General features: G+C 40.8%; 1 protein-coding gene across 2 annotated transcripts in view; it reads left to right on the forward strand.

The window, feature by feature from the left end:
• The window catches only part of STAU2 (staufen double-stranded RNA binding protein 2), a 228,102-nt gene that overhangs the window by 64,683 nt on the left and 141,129 nt on the right, over positions 1 to 22,290 (forward strand). For both annotated transcript variants that reach the window (XM_060243645.1, XM_060243644.1), the window contains exons 6-8: positions 3,251 to 3,410; positions 12,014 to 12,121; positions 14,617 to 14,829. In XM_060243645.1, the coding sequence (XP_060099628.1) occupies positions 3,251 to 3,410; positions 12,014 to 12,121; positions 14,617 to 14,829 (481 nt within the window). The remainder of the gene's footprint in view (positions 1 to 3,250; positions 3,411 to 12,013; positions 12,122 to 14,616; positions 14,830 to 22,290) is intronic.

Consider the following 22,290-nt stretch of genomic DNA (forward strand, 5'->3'; position numbering starts at 1 on the left):
CATTTAAACAGCCACTGCTTTCTGCTCCCTGTGAAAAGCCTCAGGGAGCTAACAGCAGAGTTTAAATGGAAGAGGTGAAGTGTCTTCCAGATGGCACTTTGCCTCCACCTTGGGCTTCCTGGCACAGCCTGTTTAAATAGGCTACATGAGAGAGCCTGAGACAGCTGAGCCAGTGAGGAGAGCTTTCTCTGTGCTGGCCTAGCTGTCTCAGACTCACTTGCACACCTGTTTAAAGGGGCTGAGCCAGGCATCCCAAGGCAGCTGAGCTGGCATGGAGAAGTCCTTAAACAGGCTGTGCAAGTGGGTCTGAGACTACTGGGCTCACGCAGAGAAGGCTCTTCTTGCTTGCTCAGCTGCCTCTGGTTCCCTGGTGTAGCCCCTTTAAACAGGCTATGTGTGTGGACCTGAGACAGCTGGGGTAGGGATGGGCACTGCACATTGGCTCAGCTTCCTCAGCATGCCTGACACAGCACCTTTAAACAGGCTACGTGAGTGGGCTAAGATACTGGTCCACAAGTAAGGAAGGGGTAAAGTGCCTTCCTGGGGGTACTTCACCCCACATTTATTCTGCTGGTTTTGCTCCCTCCCAGTTTGGTATAGTGGTTAAGTGTGCAGACTCTTATCTGGGAGAACTGGGTTTGATTCCCCACTCCTCCACTTGCACCAGCTGGAATGCCTTGGGTCAGCCATAGCTTTCATAGGAGTTGTCCTTGAACGGGCAGCTGCTGTAAGAGCTCTCTTAGTCCCACTTACCTCACAGGGTGTCTGTTGTTGCGGGGGGGGGGGGGGGAGGTAAAGGAGATTGTGACCGCTCTGAGATTCAGAGTATAGGGCGGGATATAAATCCAATATCATCATCTTCTTCTTACCCACACTTCAAAGCAGCAGAGGGTGGAACTGGAAGGTTTAAATTGCTTCGGGCTGTTTGAATTAAATGGCTTTCTGCTCCTCCCACTTTTGCAGGAGCTAGCAGCAGAGTTTAAATGGAAAGGATGAAGTGCCTTCCAGGGAGCACTTTACCTCCACCTTGGGCTCCCTCCCCACTTTTGCAGGAAACAGAAAGCACAGTTTTAAACTTTAAATGGCGTACAAACTATATATAATGTTTCAATTCAGGGCTGGCATATCCATTCGGTTCAGTTCTTAGTTTGGTTCACTAATAGTCGTAAACCATGAACCAAAGTGCAAAAATAGGATTCATGCCCATCCCTACCTCAGATTCCTGTGGGAATCTGTCTGTCTATTTCATGCATCTGGTTAAGTAAACTTTCTGGTCCTTCAAAAGTACATTTCATAATGAATTTGTTGATGGCTAAGATCCTACTGAATTCTCATTTTCTGCTAAAAGAGACTAGTAGTGGTACTCCTAGAATCTCATAATGCTGTACATGCCACTGGGGTGTTTGTCTGTTCATCTGTCTCTTAGGGTCTCTTTTCTTGTGTGAACTTTGTGCATAAAATGTAAACATGAAAAAAGCCTCTGCTAACTAGTGGGGAGCAGACAGAATCCAAACAGGTACTTTTTGTTGCCAAATGTAAGACAGTTACAGCGCAATTCTTAGCAGAGTTATAGTCTTCTATGTCCATAAAGTCCAAGATGGCCTTAGAAAGATTTACCGCTGCTTAGGATATCACTGTTACCAGATATCTTATTGATTTTATGGTATTTTATTGATTTTACTGTTTGTAATTGAATTATTTTCATCTCAAAAGGTTCTTACTGAGTTTATTATATTTTGCTGTTGTATAACTTTGAGTTGAAATCTGCTGGATGGTCTTGGAAAAATGTGCTGCTTCTCTGTCTAACAGATAGGGAGCTTTGACTCTCAAAAGCTTATACCCTGGAAATTTTACTGGTCTTTATGGCGCAACTGAACTTAAATCTTTGGCTCCAGACCATTATGACTACCCACCTGAACTACGTTACAATCTTGTTCTAAGGATAAAATGAGAAAGCTTCACTGAATTCTTCGTCTTAACAGCAGGATAAAACCAATAAGTAAATAAACAGATAAGTTTATTTCTTCCTGCTCGTTAGCAGTTTACAGTTCCTTTTATAGCAGAGAAGCAAGCCAACTTTCTCTTTTATAACAGTCAAATATTTTGGAACATCACTTTGATAACAATAGTACGATGAAATGTGGACAAAACTGATAAGTATGGCAAGTTCTCTTGAGGTGTAAGCTATCCAGAGAGTGTGATTCAGGTAAGAAAACTAGAGAGTTTACCTTGGGTTTGAATTTTCCACTCTTGTTCTGGTATGCCTGAAATAACAACAAGATCCCCTTCCTTATTGTGTTATAAGATATATTTAGTGCTTTTATAAAAATTAAAACTGCAGTCTGTGTGTCAGAGTGCTTTTTTCCTGTCATATCAGAATGCTTTGAGAATATATCATCATTTTAAAGCCGCCCCATCACTTCTGCTATTGGAGGGTATGCTTCCAATTATGATGCCAATTGTGATATTTCTTTATGCAGGCAGATAAAAATTTAAGCAGGTCTGTTGACTGCTTTCAGAAGTCAAGGAAATCTCTTTTCATGGTCACAGCTCAAACCCTAGATTTAGAATCTTGGAGTGTGCTGTAGAATTGGTAGTAAATAATTGAGAGGACTCAAATAATATATTACATAACTGGTTTTATAGCTTGGATGTTTTACATTTTATTAATTTTGGACGAGTCTCCCAGTGGTGGTAGTATACAAGAAAGAAGGATGGTAGTATACAAGAAAGAAGGATTGGTGGAACCTTCTATCTTCTGCTGCATCCATGGTTTAGACTGTTACCTCCTGAATAATCTTCAATAACATTATTTATTAAAGAGCCACCAGAGCCTTTTATGTTCACTTTTCTTTACTCAGTTGGCCCATGTCATCTGTAGGGTGGGGATTTCTTCCTTTTAGTAAATATTTATATTATGAAAATTATCTGCAGAAGAATTAGGAACTAGGATACCTTCCTCAAAACCAGAAGTTGCCCGTTACAACTTTCAAGAAAGACAGACAGACAGACAAACATCTCAGTCTTATACTTTATTTTGTTTGAGACAAGAGTACTGTGGTGCTTTTGCCTCTACTTGTCTGTAGCCCAGACCAGTCTGAAGGATTTCTAATCTATTATATAATTCATTCATTGACTAATTTTCAGCCTGTTTTTATTACTAATAGTATATTTGAAAGTCAGTTTAAATATAATTTTATTATATTGTAGAAAACGATTGAGGAATTGATTTGTCAATACATTTTCTTAGATATCACTGCCCAGTGCCTAAGATTTTCTATGTCCAGTTGACTGTGGGCGACCGTGAGTTTTTGGGTGAAGGGAAGACGCGCCAAGCTGCTAGACACAATGCTGCAATGAAAGCACTTCAAGCTCTTCAGAATGAGCCAATTCCTAAAAAGTTACCTCAGGTTAGTGATTTTCCCCCCACTCTTTCTACCAGTACTGGTGATTTCCCCCCCATCATTCTACAAAAGTGATGATGAAAAAAGAGCTTTATCTGTTCCCTTTCTCCGATGAAGAAACCAATTTGTTCTCTAAAGGCTGATGCTGGAGGTTGTAAGCAGTGTTCCCTCTAAGCTGAGTTAGAGTGAGCTAGCTCACAGACTTTTGTCCTAGCTCAGGAAGGATGGCCCCAGAGCACAATAATTTATGCAGTAGCTCACAACTTTAATGGCAGTAGCTCATGAAGTAGAATTTTTGCTCACAAGACTCTGCAGCTTAGAGGAAACATTGGTTGTAAAACCCTTGTGCAAAAAAAGTCAAATAGGGAGGAGGTAAATTGCTTTTCCTTTTTCATTTGCCAGTGGAGTCTTGGAAGATAGGTGAGTGAGGGGAATTCTCCCCTTCTCACTGTAGCCTCCTGGCCTACATACTTTTTTTGTCAATTCCAGTTCTGTACTCTCTAGTGTTAGCTTTTCTGAAGTTAAAAAGACATGGTGGGGGTGTAGAATGAATGGGAAATCTGTGTCCACTAGCTACAAACCATAGCAAGCAAATATTTTCAAATGTACCCCAATGTGGAACAAATCATAGCAGTCATATGAGAATGACAGACTTGTGGTTAGATCCCAGGTTTCCTTCTGTAAGAGTTCTACTGATTTCCCTTCCCATTGCAGACTTCCCATTATACTGTATGCTGTCCACTCACTGACATCCCCACCCCTGCAGCATTTTGAGGAGAATGTGGCATCTTCTCAGGACACAGATTTCTTTGTCTTATGACACTTTGGTCTATTTACATACTGTGTCAGAATTCTATGCACAGATGGACATTCCTTATTCTGTTCCGGGCAAGAACATCAACCATATTCTTGTCAGCAATGTCAAAAGGTCACAAAACAAGTGTGTGTGGGGGGAGTTCTTCATTGCTTAGAGCCATGCTCTTGGAGTAAATATCATGTGAAGATGCCTTGACTCTCCCCAAATCCATTGCATCTGGACCAAGTTCTTCAGTGCTAGCATTACCAAGGTCTAAACCATCAACATACTCAAAATTGCCTATGTTTCCACTTCTGTTGTCTCATACACCTGAACAGCTGGGCAGTTGACAATTCTTTCACCTCTGAAGAGATCCTGACATGAGGCAAAGCAGAAGTCAAATCACAGAGTCTATTTGACATCCTTTCAGCCATTATGCCTCAAAAACCAGCAACTGCGCTGGCTGTGATTCCTTATCTCAAGTGCCATTTTCTCAAGTCCAGTACATACCTCACAGCTTTGGTTCTGACGATAGGTTTGAACCTTTTGTGGGTCAGCCATAGCTAAGTGTGGACTCCTCAGGAGAAGTTTCTCTCGCTCACAAGCAAGAAGACGAACTGCAGACTGGTCAAGATTCAAGCCAACAGCTGGTGCGAAGCCACCAACAGTCTCCAGCCTTGTGAGTCCAGATGAAACTAAGTTTATCTTTCCCAGACCCTCCAGTATTGCCCACACCCTCTAAATGCTGCAGACAGACTATAATAAGAACTATAGGAGAGAACAGAGTGCTCACTTCAGGGTTTGGCACCAGCTGTTTAAGTAGTTGCAAAATTACTTCCATGCAGCTGGCTGCAAATTTGACCCTTAGGCACATGCTTACAAAAACCCGCCAAGGGAGGCTATTAGACATGGAAGTGACAAGTCATTCTACCACTGACTCTGCAGTCACTGACTCGGATCCTGCCTTGCTCATGTGACAGTTGGACCAACTTTTGACTACAGCTTTTGGCTCTGCTAGACTTGTGTTTGCAAGTAACCCTTGGACTGCTTGACTATGCCTCTCAGACAACCCTTTGGTAATGGTTCGCTTGTCTCTGAATTCTTGGACCGGACCCTGGACTCAGTTTCTCTTGCTTGAATTTTGGCTGGCCTCCAGGAACAGACCCTTGGCTCTTCCTAACCTGCAATAGTACCCTATGGATTCAGTTCTGGTGCCTGGATCTGAGGAGGCGTTGTGTCCCTTCTCCCGACCCATGTAATCATTCCAGGGCTAGATCCAGGACTTCTTTAATTGTAGAACAAGGTGATTCCTCTGATTTGGATGTCTCATCACTCATATCAGTAATGTTGGGACAGAAGACTTCCTTTCCTTTACATGCTTTGCTCAGAGCAATTCATTTGGATGGCTGCAAAGCTAAACAAGTATCATTCAATATATGATTGTTCAAGGCTTGTAGAAGTTAAACAAACATCATTCAATATATGATTGTTCCAGTTAGCAGTATGAGATTCTGAATCCACTATTGCCCATTGGATGTTGCCAGCACTTTTGGAAGTAGCTGATATTCTTGAAGTGGTCATCCATGCATTCACATAACCTGTCTTCTTTCCCTTCAACAGATCAGGGTTTCTCATGCTGCATTGGCTTGGGAAAAACTGAGCTGGAAGATGTAGCTTCACCCACATATGGCATGCACACTATTGCCTCTTTCCTTAAAATGAGTGGATTCAGTGCCAAAAACAGCTTTCACACTTAGCTCTAGAAGATTCCAGGGGATACTGTGCATGTTCAAGTTTTCCTATATGTGTGAGAACACAGATTCCCTCAAACAGCATCAGCTGTTAGCAGATTCACTAGCAACATCTGGAGGGTGATAGTGGATTTGGAACATCATACCCATGACTCCTTACAGGTAAGGAAGCCTTTCTAATGTAAACATAGTTTAACTCACTATATCTAGGAACCAGCCCTTGATTTTTTCCCCCTCAGCAGGGAAATAAATAAAAATATAACATACAAATTCCACTCCAAGGAATCCAATTCCTGGTTACAGCTTTGTGTATTTGCTTAGTTTCTGTGTGCATGGAGTGTTTCTCATTATACAAATGATGGCCAGGTTGTAAGTCCCTAGTGTCTGGTGTTGATATTCATAACTCTATAAAGTTGCTTTACAAGAAGTTGCATTCCAAAATGGTGTGGTGATTGTTATGAGAGAAAAAATTGCCTGACTTAAAATTGCCACAAGCTTTCTTTCAAGGGACACAGTTGATCAGAAAACTGTAGACTACAAAGTACAAAAAAATACCCTTTCAGTGTTTAAAAATTCCCAATACTTGAGGGAATGTTGGTTTGAGTAGTGTCTTTATGGGCACTGTCCAATGAGGTGCTGTTGACTATCATACTTACCAGGAACTTTCTACACAATGGTATTAAATCTATAAAGGCACTAGGTGGCGGGATAATCACATTTAATAAGGAACTGAATTGCAATTTGGTAAAATATCATTGGAGGTAGAACCAGGAAGGAAGATTTGTATTCTACATCTATATGCCCTGCATCTGCAACATTACAGCAGTTTTGTTTTCTTCTCCCCTTTGAAAGACAACACTTTGCTACATAGTTTTACATATTTAGCATGTTTCTATGAGAACTCTCCATAACAAAACCTTTCTGAGTTCGTCTCACAACACAAGTGTATCAATGAAACAGAAATAAAATAAAATCTGTAAGCACAGTTGATCAAAAACAAAAAACAACAATAAAATTGGAATAGCTAAAACTGGCAAAAAATAAAAAGTAACAATAGCAAAAGAACAATGGCAGTATAATCATTGTTGGCATAAAAGAGTAATTATCAGTTGGATAAAACTATCCAAAGTGATATACAGATTTTTTAAATACTGCATAATTTTCCAAATAATGATATTTTTGATATTAATTCTTGTGCATGCAAATAAGATTACAGAGTCATTTTGATACAGTTTCCAAACAATTATTGAATGGATTTTTCAGTCTGTTTGGGTCTCCCAGTGCATCATTAGTTTGCTCAGTCTTCCAGTTTTAAGATGTAATGCTTTCATTATTTTACTGAGGAAACATTTTCAAGAGAATGAAAAGGTGAATGAATAAATACTGTTTCAAATCTGTAGTACAAAAGGAAAGATTAGCAAAGAAAGAACAGAATCCAAACGATTATAGGCAGAGGATCAATTATTGATGTTGAGAATTGTGATTTCTCCACGTGTAGTTTAAGATCACCACATGTAGTTTAAAGGTATGAGGGATTAGATTGGGGCTTTGGGAGGGGCTGTGGTTCAGTTGAAGAGCATCTCCTTGTCATACAGAAGGTCCCTGGTTCAATTCCCACTTTTCCAGTTGAAAAAATTGGGTAGTGGGTGATGGAAAGACCTAAGATCCTGGAGATGCTCTCCCAGTCCTTGATGGAACAGTGGTCTGATTAAGTATAAGGCAATTTCATGTTCTCAAGATTTGCCAGCAGTTCTCCCGTGAGAAAGCATGCCCTCCTTGTATGAGCAGGGGGGTGGGTGGGATCAAACTTCTTTAAGCTCCTGTTCCATTGCTGCAGCTCTAATACAAATGTGCTTCCTATGCTCCGAGGTAGTTATGCTTAGTTATGTTGGCAAATCATTAACATTGCTTGTAGTTTGGCCCAATAGTATGTATTTTCAAGAACTATCCCTTGTAGACAGTACATCTTGAGCCCTGAAGTCCAGGCTAGCCTGATCTCATCAGATCTTAGAAGCTAACCAGGGATGGCCTTGGCTAGTATTTGGGAGGACAGTCTCCAAGGAATACTAGGGTTGTGATGCAGAGGCAGGCAGTGGCAAACCACCTCTGAAACATCTCTTGCCTTAAAAACAAGTCTGGTTTGCCACCTAGTGGTGCATAATGCTAAAAGAGCGAGAACTTTTGGCTGCCAGACAATCTTAGGATCTCCTGGCTATACTACATATATTACAGAGTCATTTTGATACAGTTTCCAAACATACGATAATAGTAAGCACATATTGAAAATGTTTGTAATGTTTAAGCATAATGTAGTCAAAATTAGCTGTGACTAAGGCTATGAACTTACTTGGATTTACTTGAAATAAGTCCACTAAATACAGTGGGCTTCTTTCTTTGTAAGTGAACATAAACAAGATGCCTGTCCTGTTGAAAACAATGGATTGGGACATGACAAATGACGTCCCATCTATTTTAATGGAAGTTGTTCATGATTTTGATAGTTTTCAGATTTTCTTAACCATGGACAAAATATGTACTTGAAGAAAGAAGTGACTTTTCTTCAGTTGTCACTTTTGCTCTATTGCCTATACTGTGGCTATGATTCAATGAGCAACCTCTTGTTTGAGTATAATAATAATTTTTAGCATATTTCAAACACTCAAATCTCTTTATGTATATTACCCTTAATAATACTTACAACAGCCCTATAAGGCTAGAATTATCTTTTCCACTGGTATATTTGGACCCTAGATGTCAAGGAACCCGAATGTGACTACTATTGCAGTTTTCCCATTTCTAGATGGAAAGTTTACAGTTACTCAGAGCTGTTACAAAAACTTCTCAGTAAGAAACAGTGCTGCTGGGCTGGTACACCTGGTTTACCATATATGTGAACTTCTGTTTTAGACTGAAATTTTAAAAAATCCTCTGTATGCATAGTGGCCACAACTTGGTACCAAGCAAATAAGTCTCGTAAGCATTTCCCCTTTAACTTAAAATGAAGTACATGTAAAAGTATGCTACAGCTAAAAAGAGAGACTTTATGAGTGTAAGTCTTCATTGTGTCTATTTGGGGAAAGCACAACGCAAACAGTGGTGAAGAAAACGAGGAACACGAACCCGCCTTCATGAAAGAACTGCTATACAGCTGCCAGATTATTCCTGCCAAGTGGCTGAAGTGAGGCCTGAGAAGGGAATGCATAGCCAAGAGCTTTACTGCTGTGATGAGAATCACACATAAGCCATGGATCTTCAGAACAACTAAACCAATCATCAACCCGTCCCTGGACCTTTATTTTTGTCTTGGTGGTAAGGAAGTTTATGTGAAAGGGATTCAAGAGTTGCTGCTGCTTTGTGCCAATAACTATGAATAAGGCAAGAGAGTACTCGTGTCCCTGTTTAGCTTCTGCTAGATTTCAGCTGCCCACTTTTATAAGGTAAGCATTTGATGGTTAAGGCATGTAAGTTAAAAGGTTGCATATTCACTGAGCCTCATATCTCAGACACTGGAATGTGACATGAGAGAAATTCTCAATAGACCTACAGTCACAGGAGCAGACTATTCCACTATATGTATTCAGGCATGCCTTAGTGAAAACCTTTCTATACGCATCATGATGTCATTAAAGTACTCTGGAAGAGTAGGGGGAGAAGGAAGTAACGACTTTAAAGGACGGTTGTTCTTAAAATCCACATTAATCCACATCAGATTAAGCACTCTGTTCTAACAGCCCCTGTTTTACTAAAAGTTTGGCTGCATGGAAGTCAAGGGCCTTCAAGTGTTCTTCTGAGAATTCATGGCTAACCACTAACCTCAGTACAAAACCACACTATGAGTTAGCCTTCGTCTCTCCATGTATAAAACCTAGAAATGTACAAAACGTAATTTTCAGCTATTAGTTAATGGTTTATAATTTTAAAAGTTGCATGTTATAAACCCTGCAAACCATTTAGTAAGTGATGGTCAATTTCTGGTCCTAAAATACCTGATTTGCTTTGTGCTTCAAACATTCTGTACATATACACTTGATCATTGTTACTTTCTGAAGCATGCTTTTTTACTTAAAATCATTGTTACTTATTGAAACATTGTTACAAATCATTGTTACTTTCTGAAATATTATGCCTTTTTACTCAAAACTGATTAAAGCTTCAGATGAGGATATGGAAACTATGGTTTAAATTGAGTTTGCAAACTATAGTTAATTGTTGCAGTGATGTTGAACTGAACAAGCCATTTTTAAGGCAGTTTCCTTTTGCTAGTCTCTTTCCCCTTTACCTATTGTCTGGGCTTAGAATTTAGGTTCACAAGACTGAGATATGGCTTTATTGTGCTTTTGGTGTCTTAACTAGAGTTGAAGGAACAAATTTGTGACTAGTGCTAACCATTTAATGTTTGTACAAGGACCAAGTATAGCCTGTATCCTCATTTTCTAGCAGCAAACTCACTCCCTGCCCCTTTCCATATGGTTCATTTGCCACGGATTTAGTGCTGCTGGGAAGTGGTTTTTCCCGTTTTCTCTGTAGTTTTATAAGATATTTGTGCACCTTCTGGGTTTTCCTTGGCTTTTCTCTTGCGTTTTGTAAGTCTGCTTTGCTTCAAAGTTTGGGCAAAAATTGTACCAAAATTTAGTTGGCTGCTGTATAAGCAGGAAAGGTCAGATTTTCCTGGTCCCATCCACAGGGCAGGCATTTTCCCTGTCCCCCTAACAGCAATCTCCTCCTTCCTCACTACTGGGAGAAGGGCTTTTGAAAATTGGCAGTTGAATATCTTAACATTATAACAGTTTGTCTACCAGGTTCTCTGAACTCATAATTTCCATTTTTTTTTAAAGTATCTAGCCCTTCTCATTACAGAGATATATAGACATATTATATTGTTGCAAAGAAAGGGGCTAGAAAGATTGGGTTTTGTAAAGAAACCAATAATTCAGAGAAATTATTATGTTATTAAAACATAATGATATTCACTTGCTTTTTTTAAAGTGGAAAGGCCCCTATGGTATTGGGAACCAGGGAAATGGCTTTAGGGGACTGGAACACAGAACTGTCCAGTGTGGAAAATACCTTTATTAATAGTAGTGAGGAGCTGAGCCTTTGATTCTAGTGCTGTTTAGGTTCAGTGTTTAAAAGTAACCAGTGGCTTCTTACAGTGAAAAAACAGGGCTCTCTCCCCTGCCCCCCAATCAAAATCAAGCCCTTTCTGCTTGATGGAAGTGGTTGTATTATGCAGTGTTAAGGACTGCTCTCTAGGATAAAGTGCTCAGAACAACTTAACTTAAAGAAAAAATATAATTCCCTTCACTAATAAGTTGAAATGTGTTTTATGGTATATGTGTGCAGAGATTCACTTCATTTAATCGCTGAAGATGTTACAGAATTATGAAATTCCTGAGTTATACTAATTCTTGAGTAATAGAACATTTAAAACCAGTATTGGTTGGTAAAATTGTGTTTACAACCATGTTGCACTTCCTTTTATTTCAGTTATTCTATAACTGTCGCCTAAAGAATTATTTGTGGACATGTGTTATATCTCACATCTTTAGAAAGTATTTGCAAAACAGTACTGAATTGTTCTACAGAAAGTTGTGCTTTTAATGGAAATTTACCAAGTGATTCAGCTCTATGAAAGTCACCTTGACTTCCAGGAAGAAAGGGCAGGATGTAAAAAATATTAGGTACAGCTCTTGGTGAACTGTTGCACAAAGTTGTGCAATCTGAGAAACTACAGAATGAATATGGAAGAGCCTTGTTTCATATCAGTTTGACACTTATGATTCCATAATAGAAAGATTATAAATAGCCTTCCTTCCCTTTCTAGTTTGTAAGCCCAAGGGCAGGACCTGTGTCTCTCGATTTATGTGAAGTGCTCTGGGAAAATGCTGCCCGGAAAGCAGACAATAATCAATATATAAATTCAACAATATTCCACATCAAGAAAATTTACATTCTTCCAAACAGTGTTCCAACTGGAAAAAAAACGCTTCAGATTTTAACTAATGCATTGAAATTTTGTTCTTAGAAAGTTTTAATAGAACTTTATTATCTTGCTTGATCAGAATGGAGAGACCGGAAAAGAACTGGAAGAAGAAAAAGACGCAAACAAGTCAGAGATCAGTGTAGTCTTTGAAATTGCACTGAAACGCAACATGCCTGTCAGTTTTGAAGTAAGTTTAACATTGGATTCTTCTAGTATAGACATAATCTCCCTTTTCATCTCCTGGTTGTTAGTACACATCATTGTCTTGAACATGCAGATTGACTAGAAAAAGGATGCCAAGTAATTTTTGCCAGCTCATATCTGATGAAGGGAGCTTTGACTTTCAAAAGTTTATACCCTGAACATCTTGTTGTTCTCTAAAGTTCAATTGGACTTGAATTTAGACCAGCTAAATTCTGCTTAGTATTATTAACTCTAATGGCCAGTATAAAAATATTCCTTACTGTCTGACTTAACAGTTTTTGTTTTCTAAGCTAAGCTTTGCCCTCCTCTCCTGTGTTCCCTGCCCTGCCTCAAAACACCTGGGCTCAGAGAGCTATTGTTCTCCTACCCAGGCTTGCTCACTTCCTTCACACCTTTTGAGTCCTGGGCCAAACTGCTAAGGCATTCCCATTGCTGAGGCTATCCTGATGGCACCTTTCTTCCCCTGCTCCCATGCTGTTCAAGGTGAGACATACTGCTCGGCCCAAGGGCCTGCCCTGGCCTGCCCTACCAGGCAGATCATTTCTGGGTAGCCTGCCACATCAGAGTACAACAAGAAAGAGACAGTCCTGTATGGCTGTATGCTAGAAATTGAAATATGTGGCTAACTGGCCTGCTTGATCACGAGCCACAGCTGTTGCTTTGTTATTCATCTTGCACCTACCTTGAATTTAGAAACAAAAAGAATCTGTGCCAGGGTTTCTATCAGTGTTCTTTTCCAGTCTGTGTTGTTAGGTTGTCTCAGATAAAACCTAACCTTTCAATCAGTTTTCTGTGAACTCTTTTCAAAAGTACAATTGCTAACCTGAGACACCCATTTCTGAAGGGCAAAAAAAGACTTGTTGAGAAAAGCCACTATAGATACATACACAGATGAAATTCAGGTTTAACCCAAATTCTATATTTGGAAGCAAGGGCTTATTTCAGTACAATGACTCATTATTTTGTAATAGGCCACAGGATCTAGTGTTTGTAATAGGATTTTAATTTAAGAGCTGTTAGTATTATTTTGTCAGGCATGCATTAAAGCTTTCAAAACGTCCTTAGATGCTTTGCAACTATTCTATGAATGTTATAAAAACCACAGACAACATTATATCATCACACTTATGTAAGTTAGCAAACAGTTAAAAGGTATTTCATGTAAACAGCTTTTCAGCCTTGCACAATATCTGGAAAATGGGTGTGGTGTGTGCAATGCAAGTTTCAGCCAAGTTCTTCCCTATGATGTCAGCAGTCTTGGCCCAAGGGCAAAATCTTGCCCTAAACATTTGGCCCAGAGGAACTACACAATTGCATATTCTCACTCACTGTGTCTGATGAAGTAAGTTAGACTTGATATCAAATGCCTTATCCTTTATGATACGATACCAAAAATAAATAAAAATTTAAGAGCAATTCTCTAATTGCTGCAAAGAATGAAGACAGGGAATGTATTGGATTTCACCAGTGATGTAACAGGTATTATCTAATAGTTAAGAAGGCAATGGCAAAGCCGCAAAAGTGCAATCAAAAATTTGATAAGGAAAACTTAGCCTTCATGAGGCACAGGAAAAGAACTAAAAGTCCCTAAGAAAATGAGTTAGAATTTAGGGAGTTGTATGTATTAGTTATTATTACTGCTTTGCAAAGGGCCCAGAATGTAACACAATTGGATATATATTGGACTACATTGCTGAGATTAAAGAAGTTTAAAATACTGAGTTATAGACTATTGGTATGAAATAACTTAAACTTAAATAACTTAAATTGAAGTATGTTTTATACTGATGAATGGTTAAACCATGTTTACTGTTTTTTTGTGATTTATTGTGTGTATCTCTGTTTGTTGCAAGCATCAGTCTTTATCAGAGTAAAACTAAAAATACAAAATTGCCCCTTTTTTATTTCAGTATATTGTAAAATTCCCAAGATATCTTGCAAATGTTCCTTTGAGGCATTTAAAAACATATATATAAAATTTATCCTTTCAGTAAAACAGTAAGTATTTGTTTTACCTTACGTAGTGATTCTAAGATGAAAGGAAATTTACATTATTAATGGTTTCCAATCAATTGATTCCACATGGATATAATCCAGACAATCTTAGGCATGCCTGAATTCCACTGAAATTCAGAAGGTATGTAGCAAGCTGTGATCTTAAGAACACTAAGAAGTAAATCCAGTAGACATCACAGGAACTTACCTAGTGAATATGGCTAGGGTAAGACTTAAAGACACTTAAAATATAGTGTAATAAACAGATGGCTAAATCGAAATGGAAATTCATAGCAAGTAAAAATTGATGCTTTGAAAAAATATTCATTATCAGTCCTCATTTCCAAGTTCATTATCAATCTTCCTGTATCCTATTAATGTTAGTCATGTACCTCAAAAATGTAATAAATACAGATTTATATTAAAAAGATTAATAATAAATTCTATGACTATTTGATTTTCTTGTGTTTTCTAATGAAATAGGTAATAAAGGAAAGTGGGCCACCACATATGAAGAGCTTTGTTACTCGAGTATCAGTGGGAGAGTTCTCAGCAGAAGGTGAAGGAAACAGCAAGAAACTCTCAAAGAAGCGTGCTGCAATAGCTGTCCTGCAAGAACTTCGGAAACTTTCCCCACTCCCTGTGGTTGAAAAGCCAAAACTTCACTTTAAAAAACGTCCCAGAACATTATTAAAGGTAAGGGTTTGTGTGAAAGACCATGATGTAGACTCATAGTGCTGGGAAAAAAAACCTTCTTTCGTTTGCTTCTTAAGTTTTGCAACAAAATTATTTGAGTACTAAACTAGAAGTTTTATTTTTAAGGAAATTAATACAAGCAGTGAACAGTTACCTCATTTGGAACAACAAATCACTGTTTCTACAAGTAATATGTCTCCACTGTCAGGAAAGATTTGACCATTGATATTTATTCCATTATTTGTCCGTTATACTGTCAACTTAAAAGTCCTCGGTTATGATTTCCACATTTAATTCCTGTGAAGTGTATTTTTAATACAGTGGTCCTCGTATTGTGAAGTAGTACTCTTTCCGGATGATGCTAGAATATTGCTGTGGAAAGCAGACTTTCTTCCCTTTGAGACAAGAGATCAAATGCTACCATAGTCTTGTACAGTGCAGGGAAGACAGACCTTGAAAAGATTTTAAAGAATACTGGACTCCCAAACCTGGCAACAAAATTAGGATGGAAAGTCAAAGGAATAGCAAGAACAGACATCCAAATGAGTGACTGGCATTAAACTCTGCACTTAATTATTTCCTTGTTTGATTCATTGGTATTGCTATCAGTGTTTATAGTTTTCCTCAGTACAAGAGGGCAGCTAAGAAAGCCAACAAGAACCTTGAGCCCTGTTCTGGAAATATCTTCATTAACAAGTCTACAAGGAAAGGCAGTGCCAATCTTCAGAAGTTGTTTGTTTTTATTTACAACAGTTGTTCAGATTAGCAGCTTGCCTGACACTTTTCAGGTATTACATACTCAGATATTGCATACTTGGAAGGTAATTGAAAAATAATTTCACAACTATTCAGTCACCATTAACTCAGTACCTATCAGTATCCAGTGAACCACCAGCAGAGAAGACAGAAAACACATCCTGGGGCTCTCCAGCCCTGTCATAGTGTAAGTTTGGAAGCTGGTGCCCTTTAACCACTCTTCAGAAAGCTCATAGAAGAAATTGCAGTGATATTCAGTTGAGCGTTGTCATCTGTTGGAGCAACTTCTCACCTGCCTAGTAACTATCGTTGGTCCTTCAAATCTACCACTTCATGTTGTATTGGAACTTGATTATCAACAGGGAAGGGCACAAACTGGAAAAATTTGTGCAGTTTGTGAAACACTGACCATCGCAAACTTTTTGACACTAGATAACTGGTTTGGTTTGTGAGGTTCTGATCCAGTGGAACACCAGGACGCCAGAGACACCAGACTTTCAGGGGATCTCCAGCTGACTCTCCTTTACCTATCAACTCTGGGGACAGTTGGATTTATGGGTCCAAGTAACAGCCCCAAAAAGAAGGTGCCCTCCAGTAAAGTGCTTTCTGGGGAAATGAGGTATAGGTTCAGAAGTGTATAGAATGGATCATGTGCAAGCTGGAGACACCAAACTCACAGCAGATCTCTGGTTGACTCTCCTCTACTAGCCCTCCAGGTTTGGCGAAGACTAGATTTATGAGATTCAAGTTATGGCCCTCCATTGTTTCCAGTGGGGGGGAGGGAAACCAGCGAAAATAAAAAAAAAAAAATCAAGGGCAATAGAAGCCCTGCAGAACAGAATCAAAGTTCCAGAGAATCTATGCAGCAGAAACTTAAGGTGGGGGACATTTTTGCAGGCCCAGCAGGGCCAAAGTAACTGTGGCACTGCAAACCCAATAGAGCTAAGGTCAAGCCAGGAAAGTTCTTTTGGGGAAAATGTCAGGTTCAAAGGCTCAGAAGTGTATAGAATGGACTCCCTGCAAGCTACACACACCCCAAATGCACAGGGAACCTCACCCTGCTGACCAGTCCTCTACACCAGAGGTCCCCAACCCCCGGTCTGTGGACCGGTACTGATCCGTGACCTGTTAGCAACCGGGCCGTGAGTTGTATAGTTATTCATTATATATTACAATGTAATAATAAGAAGAAGACGATGACATTGGATTTATATCCTGCCTTCCACTCCGAATTTCAGAGTCTCAGAGCGGCTCACAATCTCCTTTACCTTTCTCCCCCACAACAGACACCCTGTGAGGTGGGTGGAGATGAGAGAACAACTCCTGCGAGAGCTATGGCTGACCCAAGGCCATTCCAGCAGTTGCAAGTTGAGGAGTGGAAAATCAAACCCAGTTCTCCTAGATAAGAGTCCACATACTTAACCACTACACCAACTAATAGAAATAAAGTGCACAATTGTATCATCCCGAAACCATCACCCTTGAGAACATAAGAGAAGCCATGTTGGATCAGGCCAGTGGCCCATCCAGTCCAACACTCTGTATCACACAGTGCCCAATACACACACACACACACACAGTGGCTAATAGCCACTGATGGACCTCTGCTCCATATTTTTATCCAATCCCCTCTTGAAGCTGGCTATGCTTGTAGCTGCCACCACCTCCTGTGGCAGTGAATTCCACATGTTAATCACCCTTTGGGTGAAGAAGTACTTCCTTTTATCCATTCTAACCTGACTGCTCGGCAATTTCATTGAATGCCCATGAGTTCTTGTATTGTGAGAAAGGGAGAAAAGGACTCCTTTCTCTACTTTCTCCATCCTATGCATAATCTTGTAAACCTCTATCATGTCACCCCGTATTCGACGTTACTCCAAGCTAAAGAGCCCCAAGTGTTTTAACCTTTCTTCATAGGGAAAGTGTTCCAAACCTTTAATAATTCTAGTTGCCCTTTTCTGCACTTTTTCCAATGCTATAATATCCTTTTTGAGGTGCGGTGACCAGAATTGCACACAGTACTCCAAATGAGACCGCACCTTCGATTTATACAGGGGCATTATGATACTGGCTGATTTGTTTTCAATTCCCTTCCTAATAATTCCCAGCATGGCGTTGCCCTTTTTTATTGCAATCGCACACTGACATTTTCAGTGAGTTATCTACCACGACCTTTTGGTCAGTCTCTGCCAGTTCACACCCCATCAACTTGTATTTGTAGCTGGGATTCTTGGCCCCAGTGTGCATTACTTTGCACTTGGCCACATTGAACCTCATCTGCCATGTTGACGCCCACTCACCCAGCCTCAACAGATCCCTTTGGAGTTCCTCACAATCCTCTCTGGTTCTCACCACCCTGAACAATTTAGTGTCATCTGCAAACTTGGCCACTTCACTGCTTACTCCCAACTCCAGATCATTAATGAACAAGTTAAAGAGCATGGGATCCAGTACTGAGCCCTGCGGCACCCCACTACTTACTGTCTGCAAAGACTGCTTTCTGGCCCCTTCAGGTAGCCTTTTGACCTCTTGGAGGGTGGCCCACTTGATGTCCCACCCACAGCACCCTTCCCCCTGGTCCCTGGAAAAATTGTCTTCCACAAAACTGGTCCCTGGTGGCGAAAATGTTTGGGACCGCTGCTCTACACAGTCTCTCTAAAATGGAGGTGGATTACTTTTCTGGGGTCCTGATTATGAATTCCCCCCAAAAAGTCACCCCTGTATGTTGCCAGGGAAAATAGTAGTGGGCAGTGGGAGGAAAAAGAGGCCCACTCCCTCTCAGCAGGGAGAAGTGGAGGGATGGCAGGAGGCCCCTCCAAGGAAGGCTCCCTGCTCTCAGGCTGCCGTGGGTGGGACATCAAGTGGGCCACCCTCCAAAAGGTCAAAAGGCTACCTGGAGGGGCCAGAAAGCAGTAATTCAACTCATATTCGACAAGATGATTACTGTGAATAGCTAACCCTTTTACCTTGTGGAGGATGTAGCTTTTCAGTAGCTGCAGTCATAATAGTCAAGGCTCAGCTTTCCAGAGCACAAGGCAGAATTGTGCACTTCACGGCAGGCCTCTGGAGCAGCCAGCATGACTGTCGGAAACAAAATACACTGAAAAATAATGTAAAATGTACAGTTTGTATATATTCTCTATAAAGCAATGCAGCACATTAACATCAAAAATATAAATTCATATAGTCATTTCTGTTATTTCATATGTTGCAAATCACAATAGCCACAGGACTCTGTGTAGACATCTATTTTAAATCCTTGTGCTGTGAAGCTCCTTTTTATAAACATATCCAACTTCAGTATCGATGGCCTAAAGTTCACACTGATAAATAAATGTTCTGGAACTGTGCACTTTGAAGAGATTCAACAGAAGCCCAAAAGAAGAGCTAAAGAGAACTCATCCTTTCCGGAACTTCAAGACAGTTTCGATGTCCTTAGTCTGCTTAGTCCCTCATACAATCACAGTCATTCCTATACAACTCTTATACATGGATCAATGCACGCTCTTCAGAATATCTGCACACAGCTCTGTTGGGGCATGGCCCAGGCCTCTGGAGGGAACAGTCCTACCACTGGGCTACAAAGTGATTCTGCTGCATATGCAGGGGATGGATGCAGACCACATGACAAAAAACATCAGTGTGTGATACAGAGAAGCATGAGGGAGTGGGTGTGCAGTGGCAGTACTGTCTGTGGCTATGTGGTCATGGACACCAGCACCAATGTGTTGGCAAAGGTGAAGTGTGCATGCCTCAAGGGCATTGTCTGCCTGGCACATATACTTCAGCTGGTGGTGAAGAATGCTCTGGGGCCAGGAAGCACCAACAAGGCCACCTGGGATACCATCCCCCTCGAGATGTAGTTCTTGCTCAAGACCTGCCTGGTGTCTGATCGCCCAATTCCCATGCAGCATCAAGTCTGCCTGCCTACTGTTCAACAGGCAAGGGGAGAGGGATGAGGAAGTCCACCTATGCCATATTTAGTGGAGCAGAAGAGTGCTGTGAAGGATGTCATTTCCTCCTTGACAATCCTGCATGGGGAAGAGGAGCTCAGTATCAGCTCCAACTGAGTGACCCTCTCCCAAATGATGCATGTCCTCAAGCCCTTCCAGGACACCATTTATGTGCTGTGTACCCATTCAGCCAGCCTGGAGTGAATCATCTCCTCTTATTCGAGGGCTGAACCGGGCACTAGGTTCCACACTGGAGCTGGCTGTTTTCCCAAAGGTCAGGGCCTTAGCAGAGAGACTGCAGGTGGACATCAACACCAGGTTGCATCCGCTCTGCAATAAAGCGGCTGTATAGACTATGACCTCAGATAAAAGGCAGCATTGCTCTCCTGAATACAGAGCTCTTGCAATGGAAGCATGAGCTCTGCAAAGACTGCAGAGGCTACAAGCCAACAGACAAGGCCAAAGAGAACAGCAGGTGGAAGAGGCTGGAGAGGAGGAGGAGGAGCCACAGCCCAGCACCTTTCCCTCAAAGAGACCAACCAGGGAGAAGACCCATCATTGTCAGTAGTGAGCCAGAAGGTCAGCAGCAGCAGGGATGACAGGCATGCAGTAGCAGAGGTGATGGTGAGGGAGTACCTTGCCAAATTCCCTGAGACTGCTACCAATCCCCTGGAGTACTGGTCACGCAGGGCTGTCATCTGGCCCAGCCTCTTTTACATGGCCATGAGCCCTGAATCCGCCAGCATTCAGACACTAGCAAGAAAATAAGTTTTCAGTCAGGAAGATATAAAAGTGGGTCCTCACTTAGCCAAGGCTAAGCTCCTCTGCTCGGCATGAGATGAGGTGACTCAGAACCCTGAGTCCACTAATGCTAAGACCGCAGCTGGGAAAAGGAGTTCACAATCAGGAGGGAATAAATTAATGTGTTCCACTAGTCAGCTTTCAACAAATTCCCTGCCTCTCTGGTTAACTGCAAACAGCCAACAGACAAAAGAGTATGGAGTTGAGCTGAGTGTATATATAGCTTTCTGATCCTGTGGAGCAGAATGGGAACTTGTTATTTGTAATCAGCAGTGCCTGTTAAGCTTTGGAGGTCTCCTATTGAAGAAGATGAAGAAGATATTGGATTTATATCCCGCCCTCCACTCCGAAGAGTCTCAGAGCGGCTCACAATCTCCTTTACCTTCCTCCCCCACAACAGACACCCTGTGAAGTGGGTGGGGCTGGAGAGGGCTCTCACAGCAGCTGCCCTTTCAAGGACAACCTCTGCCAGAGCTATGGCTGACCCAAGGCCATGCCAGCAGGTGCAAGTGGAGGAGTGGGGAATCAAACCCGGTTCTCCCAGATAAGAGTCTGCACACTTAACCACTACACCAAACTGGATCTTGATGTTTCCAAGAAAAGAATTCAACACCACCACCACCACCCCGGTTTGTTTGGAGTTTTGTAAGCAGTTTGAGTGGAGGCAGTTCATTTAGAGATGTATCTTACATACCATCAAACGGCACCAAAGTTTGTGGAATGTTCATGTCGGATGCCCTTCTACTAACATGGCTTCTCAAACCATGAACTGGCCAAAAATTGTGATGAACTTTTCTTTGTGAGCCAGTTCATACCCATCTCTGATTATCAGACCTGGAGCTCTGGCTCGGAGATGAATGTTAACCTGAAAAAGAATCACAGCTATTTTTCTCTGTGTGTGTGTTCTATGTATGCAGTGACCACTTCCAAGAAATCACTAAAACTGCTCACTGTTTTCACCTTCATTTTTATGACTAGAGTTTTGCCACTTTTCTTTGTTTTCCTCATGCAGTAGACTAAGAACTATCAGGCAGTCTCTTTTTCATTGAACGACATAAGGGAGTTTTAGTAGTTTGCATCCTGCTTTAGGAACATTAATGATGACAGGATCTGAGAGTCTCTTTCTCATATGAAAGGAAAAATGTTGCTGCTTTCACTCTCTGTCATGGTAGGCATTCTGAGATTAATGCCAACCCACATGGTGGCAAGAACCTTTTTGGAATTAGCCCATGTGAGAAATGTCAAGGCAATTTTAAAAATAATTGTTTCTAATCTGCAGTTTGAAGTTATATATATATGTGTGTGTGTGTGTGTATTTATAGATATATATTTGCACACTCACACAAAAAAATATAGCTGTGATTCTTTTTCTGGTTAACATTGATCATTGCATTTTATTGCTGTTTCACTTGTTACAACAGTTCTATGAGGCAGGTCATTCCAAGGACTAATGTTACATGTTATATGTTATACTGTTACATGTTATACTGCAAACATATGTAGCATTTGCCCAGTGGCTTCTTTTCTACTGCAGAAGGTACTTTGCAGCAGAGAGGGGATGTGGGAATAGAGATGCTTACATTTCCCCTGGTAGTCAATTGAATATGAGCCTTTGATTAAAAGCCAACATAATTTGTGTAAATTTGAGGTTGCTCTGCAAGAAAGCAAAAGATTGAAAACTTTGCAGCGGCATTTTTAATGAATACTTTGCATTAACCAACCCCCCCCCCCCCCGAGAAAATAAGAAGTAGAATAAATAAGATAAGAGATCTAGTTATTAGGATGATAGGTGGTATGCATGTTTGTTATAGATCCAAAATAAAAAGTCCCCTGATTCTAATAGGTCTGTAATAGGTCTGTTTTCTCCCAGGAGAGTCTATGGCACTAGATTGTTCTCAAAGAATGGCAGCAGCCATCTCATGAAGTCTTTACCTAATTTGTTTTTGCTGGT

Source organism: Heteronotia binoei, chromosome 7 (assembly GCF_032191835.1).
Source record: "Heteronotia binoei isolate CCM8104 ecotype False Entrance Well chromosome 7, APGP_CSIRO_Hbin_v1, whole genome shotgun sequence".
Taxonomy (NCBI): domain Eukaryota; kingdom Metazoa; phylum Chordata; class Lepidosauria; order Squamata; family Gekkonidae; genus Heteronotia; species Heteronotia binoei.